Here is a 21,082-nt window from a genome sequence, read left to right as displayed (position 1 = left end):
AGTGAAACTTAATTGCTATTGTTTCTTTGATTTTACTTTTAAAATTATTAATAGTATCCATCATAAAAGTTCTCTTCAAAAGCATCTGACATTTCACTAAAGATCATCAACATCTATTAAGAAATTACTCATCTGATTTCTTGACCATAAGCTTATGTACCGACTTTAATTATTAAAACATTAAATTTGCCTAAAGATAACTTATGTTTATATATAATTATATAAAGAAGGTTGCTAGGCAACAATATTTTTCCACAATATATTATCTTGAGTTAATGTCCTTAATATTGCTTAAAACTGTCTCTTATTTGAGTTTCTCCATACTACTATCTATATGTCTTACATCTAAAATTTACTTTTAGCAAACCGATTATAATAACCAACCAATCAAATCATGGTGTCGTAGCATTACATTCACCAATCAAATGATAGAAACAGAATCATTTAAATTTTTGCAAAACAAGATGAATATTTAACAAGTGAATCAACGTTTAATACACTATGTATTATTCAGAAATAATCTGACTTCTTTTAAGTTCGTATTATTCTTATAATCAGTGTTATTAACTCGGAATTTATTAAAAAATGAACATGTTACAACATCAGATCACTTATTTAAAGTATAGTTAATAAGCAAATGAACAGAACTCGTTTTTACTTTTATTCCATACACGATGGCTGGTTCACGTAGAGGACTAGTGGCCCCACAAAATATATTTCTTGAAACAGTCTTAAGACGATTTAGTACACCACGTAAGTTTTAGAATTTTACTTAACATAAATTAGTATTAAACTAAGTTTAGTATTTTATAAGTTACATAATTCTTGTATAGTTAGGTTTATATAGAAATAATTTTGTCTTTTCAAATCAGACCAAGTAAAGAGAATACATAAACAATAAAAGAAATGAGCTAATTCGAAGAAGGAATACACTTTAAAACTTTTATAAACAGATTAGTAAAATTTATTCAGACACTTTGCATTATTAAGTAGAGATATTCTCAATATTTCAGTAGTTTGAGTTTATTGACTATTATATCATATTGATAGTAATTCACCTATAAAGTATTGTGCCTTGAAGATAACTTATATCCCAGTTTGGGCAAAGCTCAGAACTTGTTAAAAATCAGTGTGTTCTCTGTAGGTTTATATCCTGTTATTATGACTCAGTAGTGTTATACATTAAGTTAAAAAATTTTATTTTCCATGTGAATATCTCCAAAAATACCTAATTAAACCATACATTTAACGTACTGATCAGTTACAAAGAAAATATTGCTTCGAAAAACTGCTGTGAACGTACGTTTACGTTTTTAACAAAAGGATAGAAAGAAACTAGATTAAACTATACGTAGTTTAACATCAAGCTAAAAATAGGAATCCATAGGTATAATTTTCAAATCATTAACGAAAGTTCAAATCCCCTTTGTGTATTCAAACACAGTTTGTTCTCACCTTAAACCTACCCTGGTAATATCAGCTTATTATCCAGAGTGATTAGGTTTCAAACTGTTTTCATATTATTTTCTTTATTATCCTTGTCTCCTCTTACCCCCCCATCTCCAGTCTAGTTGACCTTTTATTTTTATATATAAATTTTCTTAACAAATATATGTGTGATCAGATTGCTTGAAATGTATCGCGCTAATATATCACATAATTCTGATAATCTTCATCGTCTTATTACACTATCGGAATTTATCAAAGGGACTAATCGCTTCGAAATAAAATTGATTTTACATCAAATTTTGTTTTCCGTTCCAAATGGTTAGGCTTCATTACATGCTTTAAGGCATATATATCTCTATCTATAATGAGTGAAGTTATCTACATCACCTCGTAGAATTAAATTGTTGACATCTTACCATTTTAATATTTAATGTACATTCATAAGTTTTTACACAATTTCTCCATGATATATCAATCACTTGTAAAAAACAGCATTTTAAAAGCTACTATTTTGATCAATAAATCTGTTGTTTTGAAAATACAGACACATTTATTTCCGGATTTGAGGACTCGAAAAAGGTCACTTACAAATCCTTCTAGTACTTTATTTATAACTAAGTTTACTCTCTTTTATGTAACAAGCACACAACCCAATTTATGTGACCTTAAAACGTCTAATCACATATTGTAAATGCCTAGTATAGATATTATATATAAGAGATTTCGGATATTGCTTTGTTTTTAAATATGATTTGAGTTTCGTTAAATCTATCTTATAAAATCCCTGTAAATAAGATAATTGACTAAATTTAAATGTAAACTAGAGCAACATGTATAAGGGAACAATATTGTTTCAAATTAGACCTTCATTTAGGTTCTCTCCAATATACAGTAATATTTATATGCAAATTATGAAAAAATCACGACAATTTATGAGTAAATGACAATAATGGAGTAAATAATGCTAGTAGTGATAATAAATAATGAGTACAATTTGATAGACAAAAAATATCGTTGTAATAATAATAATAACAATAAACAGCATGATGAAATGGACAAATATTTCAACTTACGATGCATTATTTGTAGATCAATGTCTAGTTTAACACTGCTAGTTCATTACTATTGAAGAAAAGTTCTCTAAAAATATATCAAATGTTAATTTCTATTAAAAACATGCAACAATTTTGGGGATTTTGTAGTATTTTCAAAGTTGGATTCACGAGTCAATCTAAGCTAGGCCACTACTGAAAACCTGGAAACACTAGACGACCGTTTCATCATAGTGTGCGACTCAGAAGTGCTCATTCGCGGTCCAGAGACTAAAGATCTTGGGTTCGAGTCCAATGTGTAGGATTATGGACGAGCACTACTGAGGACTCCCACACTAGGACAAAGAAGCCGTCCAGTGATTTCAGATTTTCAATGGTGGTCTAGCTTAGATTAACTTGTAAACTCATTACAACAAAAAGTTGGTATGTTTTTGCATTTTGGGATTATCAATGATACAATACGTTCAACGTCCTACGAGATTCGACCTCATATTAAAAAAGACAAACACTGTGTAGACTTCGCCAGTTATCAAAAAAAAATAGTATATAAAGTGTAAGACCATCAGAACACGTTCAGCTGGATATCACAATCTCCCTAAACGTCTTTTGTGTTTTAGAAAAAGAATTCTTTTTCCAGCTAATAAACCACTTAGAGGATTTATCGGAGAAGGAGTTTGATTTATTATAAACATTATAAATCAATTTTTTTTTCTTATTCACTTATTTAAGTTGAAAATGTAAGACATTAGGGCGTTTCACACTTTAACTATAAAGTTGATTTATTTTATCTAAATCGTCTATAGAACTGAATATAAGTTGTATATGTGTGTATGTATGTATAGTAAATTATTAAAAAACAAATTTGGCAAAGAAATCTAATTATAATTAGATAGTATCACTTAATTTTCTTGTTTATTAAAACACTACTTATTTAAATATTATTTAATATATTTATGTAAAGAAAAGTTCCCTTTGAATTCTACGGTTAAAATTTAAACTGATAATCCATTTCTTTTTTTTAATTGAAGAAAAGGAAAGTAACGAAGTGACGAAACTTTTCTTCTCAACCAATATCATCTACTTATATTAATTATCATCTAAATATTTATTACCTGATTATTATTTTGATTATGCAACTTTATTAAATGATTTCATTATAAAGGAAACGTTTTTCGTATAATTATCATTTTGAATGATTAAATTGAATATATAATTAGAATACCTGAAGTGAAACTATTGAAAAAAGGATATCCTTTATTCATATTCAGTATCTGTTAGAAATATCAAATACTACTAAGATACTAGGCAGTTCTTCAGTTAAGCATCATAAATGTTTTCCGGTTCCTTTGTTTGTATTAAATAAAAAAAATTTTAAACATTTTATGCTAATAAGCAAAGATGGGTAGTGGTTAGCAGTGAAATCCAGAACGCGAGTTTCGTCTTATTTAGGACTCGTCGGCCGGGTGTACTTGCATGATGTTCACTCTGGGACTCGAACCCAGTACCTTTCGCTTCAAACGCAATCGCGTTATCCACTCGGCCACTGAGTTCTGATAGTCACTTGCTTGTGCGATGGGGTGAAGTTTAAATTCACTTGGTGTTGGTTACTTGTATCTTTCCATTTTTATTTAGGACTGCAATTGATCAGTCTCTTGTTGGCATATATGGACCCTATGTAGACTGCCTCGATATTGCCTGAAGTTATTAGAGTCCTTGATTCCACTGTTAGCCACTCTCCATCTTTGCTTACAAAGCTTGTGACTTCAGGCAATATCGAGGCAGTTCGCACAAGATGCACATATGTCAATAATAAACTGATCAATTGCAGTCCTAAATAACAATGGGAAGATACAAGTAAACAACACCAAGTGAATATATTCAATATGTTTATAATATTAAACAACATTACCAGGCGTGTAAACAATGTATACAAAATATAATTTTTTAAAAAAGGAAATAACTTTACCACATTTAAACAAAACAAAGTGATCTAGAAATATTACAACTCAATAAGTCATTCACCTTAATTTTTAGTAGAGACATCTTTCATTAAATAAAATCATCCTTGCATATTTTCAGTATTAACTGTATGATTGATTGATTGATAATGTATTTTTAAGAAGAATTATATGTCTACTCATTTTATATAATTTTATGTTAATTCGTTACTATGATATAATCGGTTTAAACGAGAAGAAACAAAACGTCATTTACAATTGAGGGTATTTAATTACTGACCGATTGTAAAGATTCAATTTATATTGCTCAAGTAGTATAAAGTGTGGTACAGAAACACACAATGGAATGAAATTTTTGTTTTAAAAAATATATCCCAGAAAAATCAAGTAGACTTAGAGGTTTGGTCAACATATTTGACTTGTAATTTCTTTAAAATCTTTATAATTAATAACCGATAATAATTATTTTTTTATAAACATCAACAGGTTGTTAAACCCAATAGTTATTTAAATTATAGACATTCACTTTATAAAAACATCTAGTATAAAACTTATTAATAATTGCTTATAATGCTTGTGAATGAAGGCTATATCGAGGCAGTACGCACAGTATGCACATATGTCAATTAGAGACAGACCAATTGCAGTCCTAAATAACAATCGGAAGATTCAAACAAACAATACTAAGTGAAATGTCTCACTTGTTTAAATAGAATCATTTTCTAGAGTAAAATAATACCAAAAAATTACCTGATCTGAAAACATATGAACTAGTCTTAAGATGTTGCTTGAAAATCTACTGTATGGTGCTTCAAAGGAATCGTCTGAATTAAGACTGTCAAAGACGAGTAAACGATACAGATGCTACAGAACGACAGTAAATTTAGAATTATTGCAATGATGAGTTTCTAATTAAAGATTTGACTGGACTTAGAAAAACATCATTGTATGTATATATAATTGCTAATTAGTGGACATCTAAACTATTTATTAAATTGAAAACAATTACAATAAACATTAAATCAATTGAAATTAGCATTTGTAATTAAAGTGTAATACTTCCATGTTCATAAGTATTATTTAATTATGAATGGATAGTTCATTTTTGCTGTTGCTACCACTCCGATCACCTAACAATTACTTTAAAGTTTGCTAACTGATCAATACACCAGGTAAAAACCTAAATTCACTTTTCATTTTGTTTCGTTACTGCTATGAAAGTTATCCCTAAGGGAGAAATGTAAATATTTATGGATGAGTGGATATAATTTTTTTTCGAATAACACATTCACAAAAATTAAATTAACTAAACAAAATGTTACATTTACAAATATCAGAAAAACCGAATGACAAAACAGCGAAACGTTTTCTGAAATACCATAAACAAAATCTATTTATTTGGTTTCTCGTAAATTAAGAGTTATTGAAATGTTATTTGAAATTATTTTGTCAACACAAATCTTGGGTGCACAAATGATATGTAACTGATATTTCTAAGTCAGGATTAAGTTCAGTAGTAAATTCTGTTTTATAATACAAGAGAACCGAATTAAACCAAAATATGTTCTGAATGTATGTTATTTTGTCACTGTTACTCTAATCACTCCAAATTGTGACCGAGTTTAGTCAAAGTTATTTGAACAGAGTGCACTTCCGGCTAAATTATACTTAACTGAAGGTTAATTCAAATATCGTCTCACATGGACGCTGCAATGTTTTATGACAAGTTAGTCAATGAGCAGGAGCTCATGATTACATTTTCCAGGGTTTGAATTAGCCCCGTTATTGATGTTCTTGACTGAGTTTTGATTAACCTTAGTTGGCATATCTACACAGTTTTTTGGATTGCCTCGATCTATTCATATTGTCACATTCCATTTTTTTACAAGAACTCTTACGTTATCAAAAGAGGATTCTTGGTAATTGTTACTAAAATTATAGATTATCAGATAAATGACTTAACGAAGCTGTACGACATAATATTATCTGTTGATTGTATGAAAAATTTATCTCTTTTCTGTTCCAAGAAGAATACCTAGTCTAAAATTACATTTTACATAAAGCCAACCAGGTTGAAGTCCAAGGTATTATTACAAAACGTTTGTAAATATTTTGAGCTTTCCTTATTTCTAGTACGATTTAACTTTGAAGTCGAGAGTTTGAAATCCTCCTTTAAACATATGTTAAAACACAATCGACTATTTTCGATACTTTACTGTTGGCTTTTATATCCTATTTTGATTTAGATAGGTACTGATTAAAATCTTCGGACATTTTAAATATATATATATATATATCATTATGTTAACAAACAGATCCAAGCTAGAAAACCATTAAAAGAGTACTAAATGGCCGTTTAGTCATAGTATGAGACTCTTCAGCAGTGCACATCCATGACCCTACACCTAGGAATAGAATTCAGGACCTACATTCTCATTAACAAACGCTCAACCTTTAGACCACTGAGCTAGAATTCAAATGTGTAACAAATCTAACTTCAGTCAACGCTCGATGTTTCTCGACTATCTATCATTTTCTTCAGTGGGTACCTTCCCCATACCCAACACAGTTTTGCTTCATTGGCCACGGCTTCGTTCAAGAACTCCTAGAATTTTCTATAAATATTTAAGCTCACTCACTGAAATAAAATCCGTGAATGTATGTCATCGGTGACTACTCTAAATTGAGAAGAAATTCTACCTTATTTTTAGTTCACGTTAAGACCACATAATTAGCTAGCTCATATATTTTAACAATTTTTATTCACAGTTTATATTATCAACATGAGATAATATTGATAATAATGGTAATACCTAAACAGTAAAGTTAAGATTTTTGTTTTTGTTACAATGTCTAAGCACAAATTATATACTGGTTTAACATACATTTATTACAAATTGCATTTTCAAAAGACTTGATAAGTTACATATTAAGATGGTCGAATTTTCGTCACCTGATACACTAACAGAAAATAACTTGCGGTTTCAGAGAAAATGATCATAGTGAGAAACCATTAATTCCCTTTTTATCAGTTTGTGGATCTTTAGACTTCTTTCACCATTCCCAAAGTTACTATTCTTGTATAACACTTTATATTATTAATCTTCAAACCGTCACATACTAATCAGGTAATTGCATTTTGAAACTAAATGTCAAACTTAATGAAATTAAGACGGACAGTAATATCTCAAATGATCAACTAACTGATATTTAACACCGTTAAATAGATTATCAAGTCCGAGCACCTGATTATGAGATATAATGTATCTTCAGTTTTCGAAATTCATTCGAAGTTACTAAAATGTGAAATCAACGCAGAAGTAACACAAACATAGACCAGCTCAAATCTATGGGCCTCCATGTTTCAGATTTGTTAGAACCGAGTAGTTATGAGCCTTAACAGTGCGTACTTAAGAGCATTTATGAAAGGTTTCCAACACACTAAACTTTCGAATACTGAAAATCTCAAATTTAAACACTTTACTTGTTAGCATATTCACCTCTTCTAGAAAAACGAGAGATGAGTATATTGAAGTTCATTCATTTATGGTAAAATTCCCTATCACGAATGAGTAACCAACCCTGATAATGCAAAAAACATTCATACAATCTATTTTTGAATAATTAGAAATTGAGTACATGTTACAGGGAAATTTACTACAATACTAAACAAGTGAAGGCTGCGAATCCTTTTCATTACCAAACTTTTTAGTGCTGAACAAAGCTATTATTATTTTAAATATTAATTCATCCCTCACCTACAGAATCTAACTTCTTTTCCATATTTTTTTGGTATTTTTAATTTATAAAAAAGAAACTGGACTATTAATTGCCAATGCTAGAATAGTTGATCATCCAATAATTTATGTCAATGAAAGTTTTACTAAAATGACAAATTATACAAGTCGTGAAATGATGCATCAAAATGCTATATGTCGTCAATTACATGGTAAAAGAACATCAATTAATTCAATAGAAAGATTAAAAAATGCATTAGATGAAGGTTATTTTGATCAAGTTGAAATTACTTTATATAAAAAGAATCGTAAGTTAGTTTATTATGATTAATGTTATCTACTTAATTACTGATTTGTTATTATTTAATATACATTACATTCATTTATTAATTTATGAATTATCGATTTATGAGTCTCGCGAGGCGGGATCGTGGATGCGCACTGCTGAGGAGTCCTACAATGGGACGAAACGACCGTCCAGTGCTTCAAGGTTTTCTACGGTGGTCTAGCTTCAATTGACTCATGATTTCAAGTATATATAAATTCTTTATATTCGTTACTATTTAAAACGTAAGCCATAACATATGGAAGATATTTTATAACAGTATACTAAATATTGATCAATTATACTCTCCTTCAGTGTTTACAATATGATGTCTATGAAGATGTCAACTTAAACAATGTGAAATTCGACATCATTATTTTTATCAGTATAGGGTTGTGAAGATTGTTAAGTTTTTGATTGAGGTCATGAATTTATTGATATTGGACTACCGTTGAAAACCTAGAAGTACTGGTGTTAGCGGGACATAGATTGGATCAAAGCATGTTCCATGCACGATTATGTTGGCTAATTTTTATCCAATCAGCGCTAGTCGATGCTTGGACAAGACGCTAGAATCTACTCATGTAAAAACTATAAATATATTAACGTATTTCTTATTGCGCTTCTTACTTCCATCTATCCTTGTTATTTGGAATATAATTTCTTCCCTGTTCAACCGTGTTCTGGTTTGGGGACTTGTCGAATGTATTAGTGTCCAAGAATACTAAGCAATAGAAATAGCTGGGTCATAATATGGAGAATATATAACAGTTATAACAACTGGACAGCAGTTTCGTGCTAGTATGGAACTCCTCAGCTGAGCGAGACAGAAGGTTTTGGGTTCGCATCCCACGAGTGAGATCGTCGATGCACATTGCTGAGGAGTCCCATGCTAGGACAAAACGGCAGTTCAGTGCTTCCGGGTTTTCATTGGTGGTCTGATATTAATCGATTCATAATCTCAATAAAAAATAAATAAACATTGTTATTTCGATCAGCCTTTCTTTGAAATATTTTAAAGTGTAACAAGCAAATACCAATGGTAACGAAGACTGAAATGATAATAAATTAGAAATTAATAAGTTAATTCTTTAAAAAAATATATTTTCACATTACTGATATTCAAACATGAATTAACCAGACAATGTTAGCAAAATGACTTTTAAAACGAATATCTGAACATTATCTTCATTAATAAATGTACATGTTAACACTAAAACGAACATCTGTCTAGCTGACATGTTTTAAATGGAAAGTAAAATCTATCCTAGATTATAGTACTAGGTACTATTTAAGGTACGTTGTAGTATAAAACTGAGGTGAACCATTTTAGCCACTAATATTCTTGGAATGATCATTGATAAAATGAACAGATTTATCTACATCAATGGACTTTTATTTTCATTTATTAGGCTCTAATTTTTTAGTAGTTTAAAAGAGTTGTGAAATTCAGTTCCATAGTTTTATAAAACAATGAGAAATTCAATGTTTTCTAAGTTTCCAAGCGAAATTAGATATCTTGTTATTTATTAATGATGATTGATATCACTGAGTATGAAGCATCGATATATAAAGCTCCAAAAAATAGTTTCTAATATGAAATTATATTTTTTGTTCTTTGAAATAAAATGGGTGACGATGAGAGTTCAATCATCCTCTTAAACTGTTATTTTTACCCTGATAATTTTGATCAAAATGATAGTTTCTGGTACCATGGCTTTATACACCATTCAATCGTAAATGAGTACAGTTTTGTGTGCTTGACTTCGGGTCACATTCATAGTGTTATGGCTCATGACTTCAATGTGCAGTGTTGATTATTCCTTTACTAACGAACAAATAACCTACGGTAACAATATCACATACTTTGTATAGTAGGAAAACAACACTGACTCGCTGATAATATTCGACTAGTCACTGCATGATTTTGTTTTCTGATAGCTATACAATAAGGATTCACATCTCACTGTTATGAGTGAATCATCAGATTGATTACTTTATTCCTTTTAAAGAATCCATTAATCAGTTGAGCCATCAAGAAGACTATCAGTGAAATAATTAAATTAAAATTGAATATAACTCTGTTAAATGAAAAAATGGAACTTTTGAATTAATGTTAGAAGCAAGTTGAAATTACAAGAACTATAATTAAATAAATTATTTCTGTATTCCTTGTTTACTTTTGCAATTAAGATTTCTTCATTATATAATTAAATATAAAATAATGTGATAAAGATTTAATTTATTATGCTACAGAACAAATTTATCGGACCGATATATGTAGAAACCTCCGAAGTATGTCATTCAATGTAATAAATGTTTTAGAGCTTATAAAGAAATGTGAATTCATGAAGAGAATGGAAAAAGATTGCTCAACATCAAGGTAGTTATTAGTGTTCAAATAGTTCAATAATAATATTAGTATATTGAAGATTCTTTCATTGTATTCGTTGGTATAACATTCACGTTTCATTAATAATGATATCCAGTTACATGCAATTGTCCGTATTACTAATTTCCTTTGAAAAAATAGTCATTTCAAACGTAGGACCAGGCACATATATGCGTTGGTCCAAATTGCCATACCTCGTTAGCACAACAAGATCAACACTTAATTCGTAGAAGTAGTTAATTTAGTGGTGGTAATATATGAAAGAAAGGTTGTATACAAGGATATAGTACAGGAAGAAAGATAGATATGAAGCAATTTTAATCTCAAGGTTTAAGGGAAGATAAAGAGTGTATACCCCTACGTCATTGTGATCGATTCTGAGCCATGGCACACAGAGACTACAACTATTGGTTACGATAGTCACGCGGACCCCAACCAAATAGGCTGCATCTACCAACGTGGCTCACACTAGGAGTTAGTGACTTCAAGGACTGATGCCATGTCTTGGTTTGGCCACCCCTAACTCTCTTTCAACCATCCTCAATACTAGTCAGCATTGCGTGTCGTGGTAATCAGTGTTCTGGCATACGTAACACGTGGCCCAACCATCTCAGTCCATGAAAGTTCATAACCACATCAACTGATTTACAATCATTAAGATTAATGAGATAAATTCACTTAGTATTGTTTGTTTGAATCTTCCCATCGATGTGTTAGGACTGCAACTGGTCAGTCTCAAATAGGACGAAACGCGCGTCCTGGATTCCACTGCTAGCCACTATCCATCTTTGCTTATTAATGAGATAGTTTTAAAATTCATTTGGTTAATATATAGTTTGAAGATTTCAAAAGTACATTTCTACGACTAATTTTTCGTGGTTCAAAGTCGATCTTTCTGTTATTATAGTCAAAAAATGAACAGATGTCGATAGTGAACATTCTCTGCTCACATTACATTTTAAAAAGACCACGTTCAAAAATTATAATGTTAATAAATATTCTTACGTAAATCTAAAATAACTGATTACGTCATTAAAAAAACGTTATTTTTTTCTTGATTTAGATGAAATATTGTCTTTTACAAGAAATGAACATTTTTTGATGATTTGATTGATGTAATGTATTGTCTTCCATATGTATTGCCTATCAAAAAGCCTAATGTAAATTATTAATAAGATATATTGGAAATTATCAGAAGGGGGTTTTATGGAGATTTCAGTAATTTTATAGTTGAAATCATGAGTCAATTGAAGCTAGACAACCATGGAAAACCTGGAAGCACTGGACTCAGTGGTCTAGAGGTTAAGCGCTCCCGCGCGAGACCGATAGGTCCTGGGTTCGAATCTCGCGAGGCGGGATCGTGGATGCGCACTGCTGAGGAGTCCCTAATAGGACGAAACGGCCATCCAGTGCTTCTAGGTTTCCCATTGGTGGTCTAGCTTCAATTGACTCATGATTTCAATTATAAAATAACATTGAAAAATGTACAATAAAATGTAATTCAATAGAGTAATAAATTTCAGATAAATAAAATACCACAAAGTTATTGAATGTCATCTATGTTCATTTCGGAGAATAACTTCACTTTGTAGATAATTTTGGTAATGTCTAGTAATGAAATAAATAACAATGAATTTTTTGAATATGAGATCGGTTAGTTCAATGTAAATACTAGTTACCTCAATTTGAGCATCCGTCAAAATAAATGTCCTCATTTATGAGCAAAGATGGATAGTGGCTAGCAGTGGAATCCAGGACTTGCGTTTCGTCCTATTTAAGACTCATCAGCTGGATGTACCTGCATCACAGAGTTGATGTTCACAGGCTGCACATATGCCAACAAGAGACCGATCAATTTCAGTCCTAAATAACAATGGGAAGTTACAAGTAAACAATACCAAGTGAATTTAAACTTCACCCCATTGCACAAGCAGATAGCTATCAGGACTCAGTAACTAAGTGGATGACGCGATGGCGTATGAAGCGGACGGCACTAGGTTTGAGTCACAGTCCTAAATAACAATGGGAAGATACAAGTAAACAACACCAAGTGAATTTAAACGTCTTCACTGTTAATAATATTAAAAAGGTAGGAATCATCTCAACATTTGTCAATCAAAGATTATCTGTTAAAAATAAAGAATATCTGAGTGAACAATTGTTTTTGCAATAACTTCATCATCAGGTTTTACAGTTATAAGTCCATAATTATTGTGATATTTTATCAAGAACAAGATAAGGTATGGATTAATGGATTTGACAATGTTGTTTGTTAAAAATGTTGAACGTTTGTATCTGTTACGATATAAACACTTCAAAAATGTAAATTGAACAGATCATTCAATAAAGGTCAGAATGATTTATAGTACTGTCATGTAATTATCAGTATAATAGTAACATAATAAAATAAAGAAAATCGTGTGAGCATAATCCATAGTAGGAGAATTTCATCTAGTTAATCAAGGTAATGATAATAATACTATTGATAATAATATTATGTGATTATGGATTACTTTATAGTTTCTCCATTCTTACTTTTATACAAATAGTTCCCATGGTTCATATGAACATTGGTCAAAATTTAAACTGGCGGTTTAAAAAAATTAAGTTCAAATTATACAGATGACATTGAATGTAAAGAAATTATAATTAAGAAAATGTTTATCCGTCTCATATCTTTAAAATTTCAATAGAATCATCAAGATGAATTATCTTTCAGTGTCCAATTTTCATTTTATTATTCATAATAGAGAACTCAACTAAATATTTTTATTTGATTATTTTTGTAATATACTACTGAATTGTATCCATAAAGTTATTGAGAGAGAGAGACTAAACATTTCTCATCAAAATGACCAAATAATATTTTTTTGAGAACTTTTTTGTAATGATTCTTATTTTCAGATGGCTTGTATAATTATTAACTAACAAACGTAAACCCTATATGCGTTTACCAATTTAGAAACATTACATCCTTAATTCTACCCAAAATTTCTTCCAATATTGAAAGTTCTTCTTCCTTTTGAATAATATTATTCATAAACTTTGATATCCTCATTATTAATTATCACTGTTCCGTTCTTTCTTAACTTCGTTTCAAAGCTCAATTGATTAATGGTTGTATATATTGATCAGCTGTTATTTTATTATGATTATGAAAATCGTTAATGTTGAATGAATATTCACAAATATATGTGGTTATGCGCTTACAGGAGTGTGTTCCTCGTTTTATATCCCATAAGGGTATATAATTTAAGTGAAACCCAAACTAAAGTATTATTATCAGAAGGGGTTTTGTGGATATTATAGTAATTTTGATAATTTAAATCATGAATCATTTGAAGCTGGAAACACTGGACGGCCGTTTCGTCCTATTATGGGACTCCTCAGAAGTGCGCATCCACTATTATTATAGATTTTTGATTTAGATCTTGAGTCGATGAATGTTCGGCCACCACTAAAAACCTGAAAGCACTGGAAGGCCTAAATTCCTGGGTTCGATCTTGAATAGGCACTGCTGAGGAGTCCCATAACAGGACGAAACAGGCGTCCAGTGTTTCCGGGTTTTTAATGGTGATCGAACACTCATTGATTCATGATCTCAATCATAAACTTAGCATTTTTTCTACCCTACACTAATATTATTATAAGTATGAAGATTATAATTATTGCTATTATTATTATTATTATTATTATTATTATTGTTTATTCCTAATGAAATTGAATGGAAAAAATGTTTCCGAAATATTGATTTTTTTTCTATTCATTTTCTTGTTTTATTCTGAATTAAATTTACTCATTATAATATCAATTTATTCATTTGGATTTAAGCATAGATCGTTTATAGTTAAATAAACTTTAAATAATAATAATAATATTAATAATAAAACATTTTTCTTTATGACGAAAATTTTTAGTCAAATGCTTTTTCTCTCCACATGTAGCGAATGATCATTTTTTGTTTGGCATCTCCGATGCAAGAACTGGGCATTGGAAATAATCATTAAAGGATTAGGGCTTCATGTAAAACATAATGCAACCCTAGAATATTGGAATATCAATATGCATTAAATACTAAGTTTCTGGTTGAGTAGTGTTTACTCAATAAACAACAATTTATGACTTTCGAGTATATTCAACTTACCATCACATTAATAACATCATGGGGAAAAATCAATATTAACATTTTGGTCAAATATAGTCAAGTCCCCACCAGTGACCAGGTTTGAGAATAATTTAATGGGTACCACTGATTAATAGATCATAGTCATATACTAAGCGAAACAAATACTAAAGATGGAAGCTGCTTTGATTATGCTAGATTATAAATGGATTGGAAATGAAAATATGAATGAGTGAATTTCAATCCATTGAATGAGTAGTATGAGCTTTAAACTGTGACTTGTACGGTCTGCAATGGAGTTATAGGTTTTAAAAATTAGACAATACCAAGTTATGGTGAGAAAGCTATGCAGTCCTTCTTTAGCCCAGATATTTTTGAGTGATGTCAGCTCTCAGCGAAAACTAACTTCATGATAAGTGATTGTTACAAACCCCTAAACCAAGTATTATCTAATTAATAAATCTCAATAATCTATACACATTATTGGATCTGTAAAAGCACTAAATTATGAGTCTCAGTTCTACACATTAAAGAGTCTTATTAGATTAATTTCTTCTCAAATTTAAAAACCATATAAATAGTTGAAAAAACTCATAATATTTTGTTGAAATCGATCACTGAAATGGAGACGGAGTGAGCTAAGAAATCTTAATTGTTAAAGTGTTTCTGAAGTTACATGTACGTTCTGAGTCTGTAAGGGCTGGTACTATGTCAAGCCCATATAGGTTATTCTAGCCTCTGAATAGATAAATTAATTCATTCTCCTCAAGCCACATTTTTAACGTCACTTATTCACTCATCGACTTTGACTGTTTTATGTAGGCGTATATGTGTGCATTTCTTATAACTTACCCATCCATGTCTGTTACTATTTTTGTCTGACTATAAATATCGATTCGCTCTTGGTTAAATTGAGATGGCTCACTCTCCTCCTCTAATGAGCGTCACTTTTTTACTTCGCCTTCGGACCAGCGATTGTATGAAATACACGTATTTTAAACTCATTTTCGGAACTGACTTTTTTAATTCACTAACGTGATTTCAGTCGATGATAATATACGAGGATTGACGGTATGTGTATTTCAATAACAAACATTGATACAATCCAAATGAAGTCAGATCTTGGGTCACTAAAAGCCACATATTTCAGAACTAAAAGAACACGCACTATAAAAGTCGAAAATAAAAGTACAATACGTTTTTAACAGTGTAACTCTCTGTCGTCTACTTGGTAGTGGATTCAGTGTTGACAGATCAAAATCCTTCTGAGTAAAGAATAAGCTAGTTAATTTTAATTTATTACGCCTTTCCAAAACTATCGATATAAAAGGGTTAAATCATACCCGTAAATCGGAAAAAATGTTGAGGTTAGTCTTAACCTCCTCTGTTAGTATTAGTTTCCAAAACGTATTTAGGTGACATCCCATTTCGTGCACTTGATTATGGATTGTCTTTATTCATTCTTGGATGTTATATGAGCTTTACTCCTTTTATTTGGCTAATCAATCCATTGTTTCATCATATACATAACTTATAACACCAATTTTCCCAAAGATGAATGTCTGTGGGTCTGTAAGTTTCTCTTCCAGAATCCTGACACTAGTTATATATATATATAATGACCGTGTGACAACTTCTTATGATCTTCCCAAGCTTACTGGTCTTTTTTTCCAATTTTCACTGATGAAAAATCCCCTATGCATCCGTCTGTAGATCATTATCGCTCTTATTTCTAGACTGTAAGCAAGGCATCGACAAAATAAATGAAACATTCATATTCACCCACGACTTTCTTTTTTGTTTTAGTAAAAATGGTTGATCAGGTTTATCAATAAGTTATTAAACAATAAATCTTGAATATTTTTGTCTATTGTATGTTATAATAATTTCCTTGACATAACATACCCACTCCCATCCCTACACTTTACTAGGTAAATATTAATTAGTTCTTTGCTTTCTTCAGGTTCAATGATTTGGGTTATTATGTGCGTGGCTCCAGTTGAAAATGATAAACATGAAATACCTCTATATCTTATTTTATTTTATGATATATCACCACTCCGACAACCATTGGATGACGAGACACTTAGTGGAAGTAAGTCTGTTATAATTATTAATTATTTAAAGATTATTGATACTTTTCATAAAACTAGTGAATTGAAATTCTGTGAATGGAATATATCTATTTGTATGAAGCAACAGATTTCAGTCAACATATTTACAGGTTATTTGTAAATTGAGATAGCTTTCATTAAAAAAGACTTTTAGTGAACATATCATTCACTAAAGAATATCAAGCCTTTCGAGTAAATAACTTAACAGTTAGTAGATTTTTGCTTGTTGGGTATTAAATAGTGAACAGAAAAATATATTTATAGTCAGAATTCAATGGGACTAGCGACGCAGCGATTGGACTTTTCAATATTTCTCATCTACTCAGCAAAAGGATTGAATATTAAAAAATAAGTTTGGGCTCATGCTTCTGTAAATTATCACTTCGTCATTACGAAAGGAAATCATTAGAAGTGACATCCAAACTGAAATTAAGACCCCCTTTTTCAAGGACTGAGTCTCAAAGGGCAGTTAATTTTAAAACACAACCCCCAACCCAAATCGCCAATAACTATCAAAGCATTTTTCCTGTATTCTAATGTTTCTAAACTTATGATGAAAGTATAGCTGAAAGCAGATTCCCAGAGATATTCAATGGATTGATTATTGGTGACATCTGCTTTTCAGTCATTATTTTTTAGGTACATAGTTGTCGAAAGTGGTATTTTAGGCCGGAGTAAGAAATATTTCTTGTGTGATCATTAAGAACAGTGTTACTTACCGTAGATCCCATTTACAAGAGGTATAATAAACCAGTGTACTTTAATCTACAATCCTGTTTGTTGATGCTGTCCGTAAAAGATTTGGAAAACACTATACATATTCATCTTCAAAATTTTCATTATGGTAAGTAGTCAGAGGATTCACAAATCGGATAATTTATAAAACATGAACTTTATTTAGCAATTGCCATGATACTACTTAAAAATTACACACTCCTGACTATTAATACTGTGAAAAACGTATTTTTCAAAGGATCTGAAACAGTAGTAATGTTAAGGTTTAAGGTACATCATCTTAAAAAGATACTTCAGTTATTTACTGGATTATTTTCATATTTATATAAGCTATACAAATTTGAACATAATAAAACTTCAGAATGAAAAGTAATAAAAATCATCTTAACTTTGAAAACTTCAATCAGATTTGCTAAAAAGTATGAATCTTCATATTATTAGGCTAATTTTAAATAATATTAATATCACTTAGTCCTAAAAGGTTTTGTTGCTATGTAGAAATTACTTACTTAAATGATTTGAATGATTAGCGTTTTTTAGCGAGTTGGTTTTCTACGGGATGGGGTCGCTAACCCCATGCCCGACCCTCCTCCTTTATCCGGGCTTGAGACCGGCAGTAGCCGTCGGAGTAGCTACAAGTGGAGATGTAGAAACCAAATATGCTGTAAATATACGTTAACATTTTCTGTTATTATTATTACGTATATTTCTCTTTAAAGCTCATCTTATACAATTTTCTAAAGAAAAGCAATTATCTCTATACTTTACTCTTATTCAAAGGTTTTAGTAAATTTGCCAAGTTGGCACGTTCAGTGGCTCGTAATAAAACTGTGTTAACACAAGTTGAACTGGACGACTCATTGGTTGCCGTAAGTCAGTTTTCGTATTTGTATAATAACTGTTTAACTTTGAAGTCATAGTTTTAATAAGATATCCTTTCTAAAAATACACTATTTCTTTTTCAAAGTAAGAAACTATTTGAAATTAATAACACTCAACGATATCTTCTTTTGTTGAGTAGACTATTGAATAATGCGTCTATATGATTGTTCATTTCTTACACCAATCGTTTCCTAATAATATTGAATCCAAATTAGATAAACTTCAGAATTGATCTGCCCTAATATAACATGTTTCAGTTGACACTATAAACAGATGATTATCTAGTTTAGGTATTCAAAATCCAAAAATTTAGACATACTGATAATTTTAAGTAAAAGTTATCTACTCTTGTTAAAATTTTTTTATGGAGATTGATTTAATTTTTAGGTGATACTTATGTCAAATTTATTTAATTCGAGATTTCACTGATAACCAGGGTGTAATGGCAAGCTCTTTCATCGAGAGTGAGTTAATCAACACTTATGACATTAAATGATCACTGCTCTATATCAGAAATCTGTCTAAGTTGAAAATCTGGACTCCTGGGTTTCAGACAGGTAGTTTAAGTGTTAAGCATTCTCCCTAAAACCTAAAAGTTCTGAGAATGATTACTGGTGAGATCGTGGCTGAGCACTACTGTGAAGTAGCATACTAGGGAGAAACGAACTTCTATCACTCACTGAATCCCAATAATAGTGTAATAGTCAATACGTGATATATACCTTCAACAAATATTTTATTCACTTCTATGTATGATACAATTCAATTAATTTATAAAGCTACCAGTTATGAATATTTCCAAACAATCATTTATCAGAAATATATATATTTCAGTTATATACGCAGAGATTTCGTCTAGTATGTAACGATAATATAGACGATACTTTTACTCTTAAGGATATTCACATTATTAAGAAATCATTGTCTATCTGAATAAATCAAGTGAGCTTAACTATTAAATTATTCATTTTATAATGTATCAGTATTTATTTGTCTATTTTCCATTATGATAAAATCAGTAAAATGTGTCTAGTGAAAATAGCAAGCTTGATTCAGTCTAAAGAAGTATAAAAATTGCAATGTATGAATCCTTTAAATGAAAAGAATAGTTGATGGAGTTTTGTTCTCTGAGCTGGATGGTTTGGTTGTGGAGCTTTCATCGTCCTTCTGAACAACATCATCAGCACAAACTTCGAATAGAAGTGAAGTGTTTGAAATTCTCCACATGTGATTCACAGCTTGTCCTGTGCACCTCGATGTTGATTGGTTATTATTGACCTTCAATCTGTCATTGTTTATTTCTTTGTTTTGGTTGTATCTCCTATTTGTTTGATTTTTGTTCCTATGTTTCTGCATAATTTTTCTGATTGGTTGATAAATTGGATTGATTTCTACGTGCTTGTTTATTGCTGATTGACCTGAGTGCCAAGCTTCTAAAAATTCTCTGGTGTTTTCGGAATCGCCTCTGTCCAAAATCTTCACATTTTTCCAGTCGAATGTATGTCCGTAGTTGTCCACGTGTATTGATATGAGTGAAGAAACGTAGTGGCGTTTGACTGCTAATTGATGTTCATGCAGGCGAAGATGAAGGGGGCGTCCTCTTTGTCCGATGTAGTGTTTGTCGCAGTTGGCACAATTTATTTTGTAGATAATGTTCGGTTTCTCTTCTTTTGTCATTTCATCCTTTGGTTTGCATCCAGCTCAGAGAACAAAACTCCATCAAAATCACCCACCTGAGCTACAAATCTCCACCATCGAAAAGAATAGTTCAGGAAATTTTATGAGTCATAAGAAAGAAAGAACGAGGTCTAGAGATTCCTTTTATTTATTTATTCCATTCATCTGTTCATCAAAATAGTCCATTAAATTTTATAGCTTGCATAATAGATTGATTTTCGTGAGACAGTCATTGAGAGCCAAGAAGCAATGGACAACTGCCTCATTTTGTTATAAAGCACCTCAGCAGTGTAGGACCAGAAATTCACTGGGTATGGAACCCAGAACCTACAATTCAAGACGTGAGGGCTTATCTTTTAGATCATTAAACCGGTATCCAGTGATATGCATTTTTCATCTGAATTAATTAGCATTATTACACAAGGGGTTTTCTATTTTATTATTGTTGGTAATAATGGCTTCATTCAATATTATATTTTGGTACAATGCAGAATTCTCAGTACAAAGTATTTCAACAAGTTTCCTTTTCATATTTCTTGATCGATTCTGAAGATAAATATTGAGTGATCGTCAGTTAGATGTTAGCAGTTCAGGAATCGATATCCGAATAATGTTCATTCTTTTCAATGCATATTGCC

General features: G+C 30.7%; 1 protein-coding gene across 1 annotated transcript in view; it reads left to right on the top strand.

Annotated features, from left to right (window-relative positions):
- Positions 1-674: 674 nt before the first annotated feature.
- Smp_148670 (putative voltage-gated potassium channel) overlaps positions 675-21,082 on the top strand; it is a gene marked incomplete at both ends in the record, with an annotated part of 43,463 nt that continues 23,055 nt past the window's right edge. The window contains 4 exons of the mRNA XM_018794725.1: positions 675-753; positions 8,274-8,504; positions 17,000-17,131; positions 18,666-18,758. Coding sequence (XP_018649108.1) covers positions 675-753; positions 8,274-8,504; positions 17,000-17,131; positions 18,666-18,758 — 535 coding nt within the window. The remainder of the gene's footprint in view (positions 754-8,273; positions 8,505-16,999; positions 17,132-18,665; positions 18,759-21,082) is intronic.

Source organism: Schistosoma mansoni, chromosome 1, assembly GCF_000237925.1.
Source record: "Schistosoma mansoni strain Puerto Rico chromosome 1, complete genome".
Taxonomy (NCBI): domain Eukaryota; kingdom Metazoa; phylum Platyhelminthes; class Trematoda; order Strigeidida; family Schistosomatidae; genus Schistosoma; species Schistosoma mansoni.
This window is presented reverse-complemented; position numbering and strand designations above follow the sequence as displayed.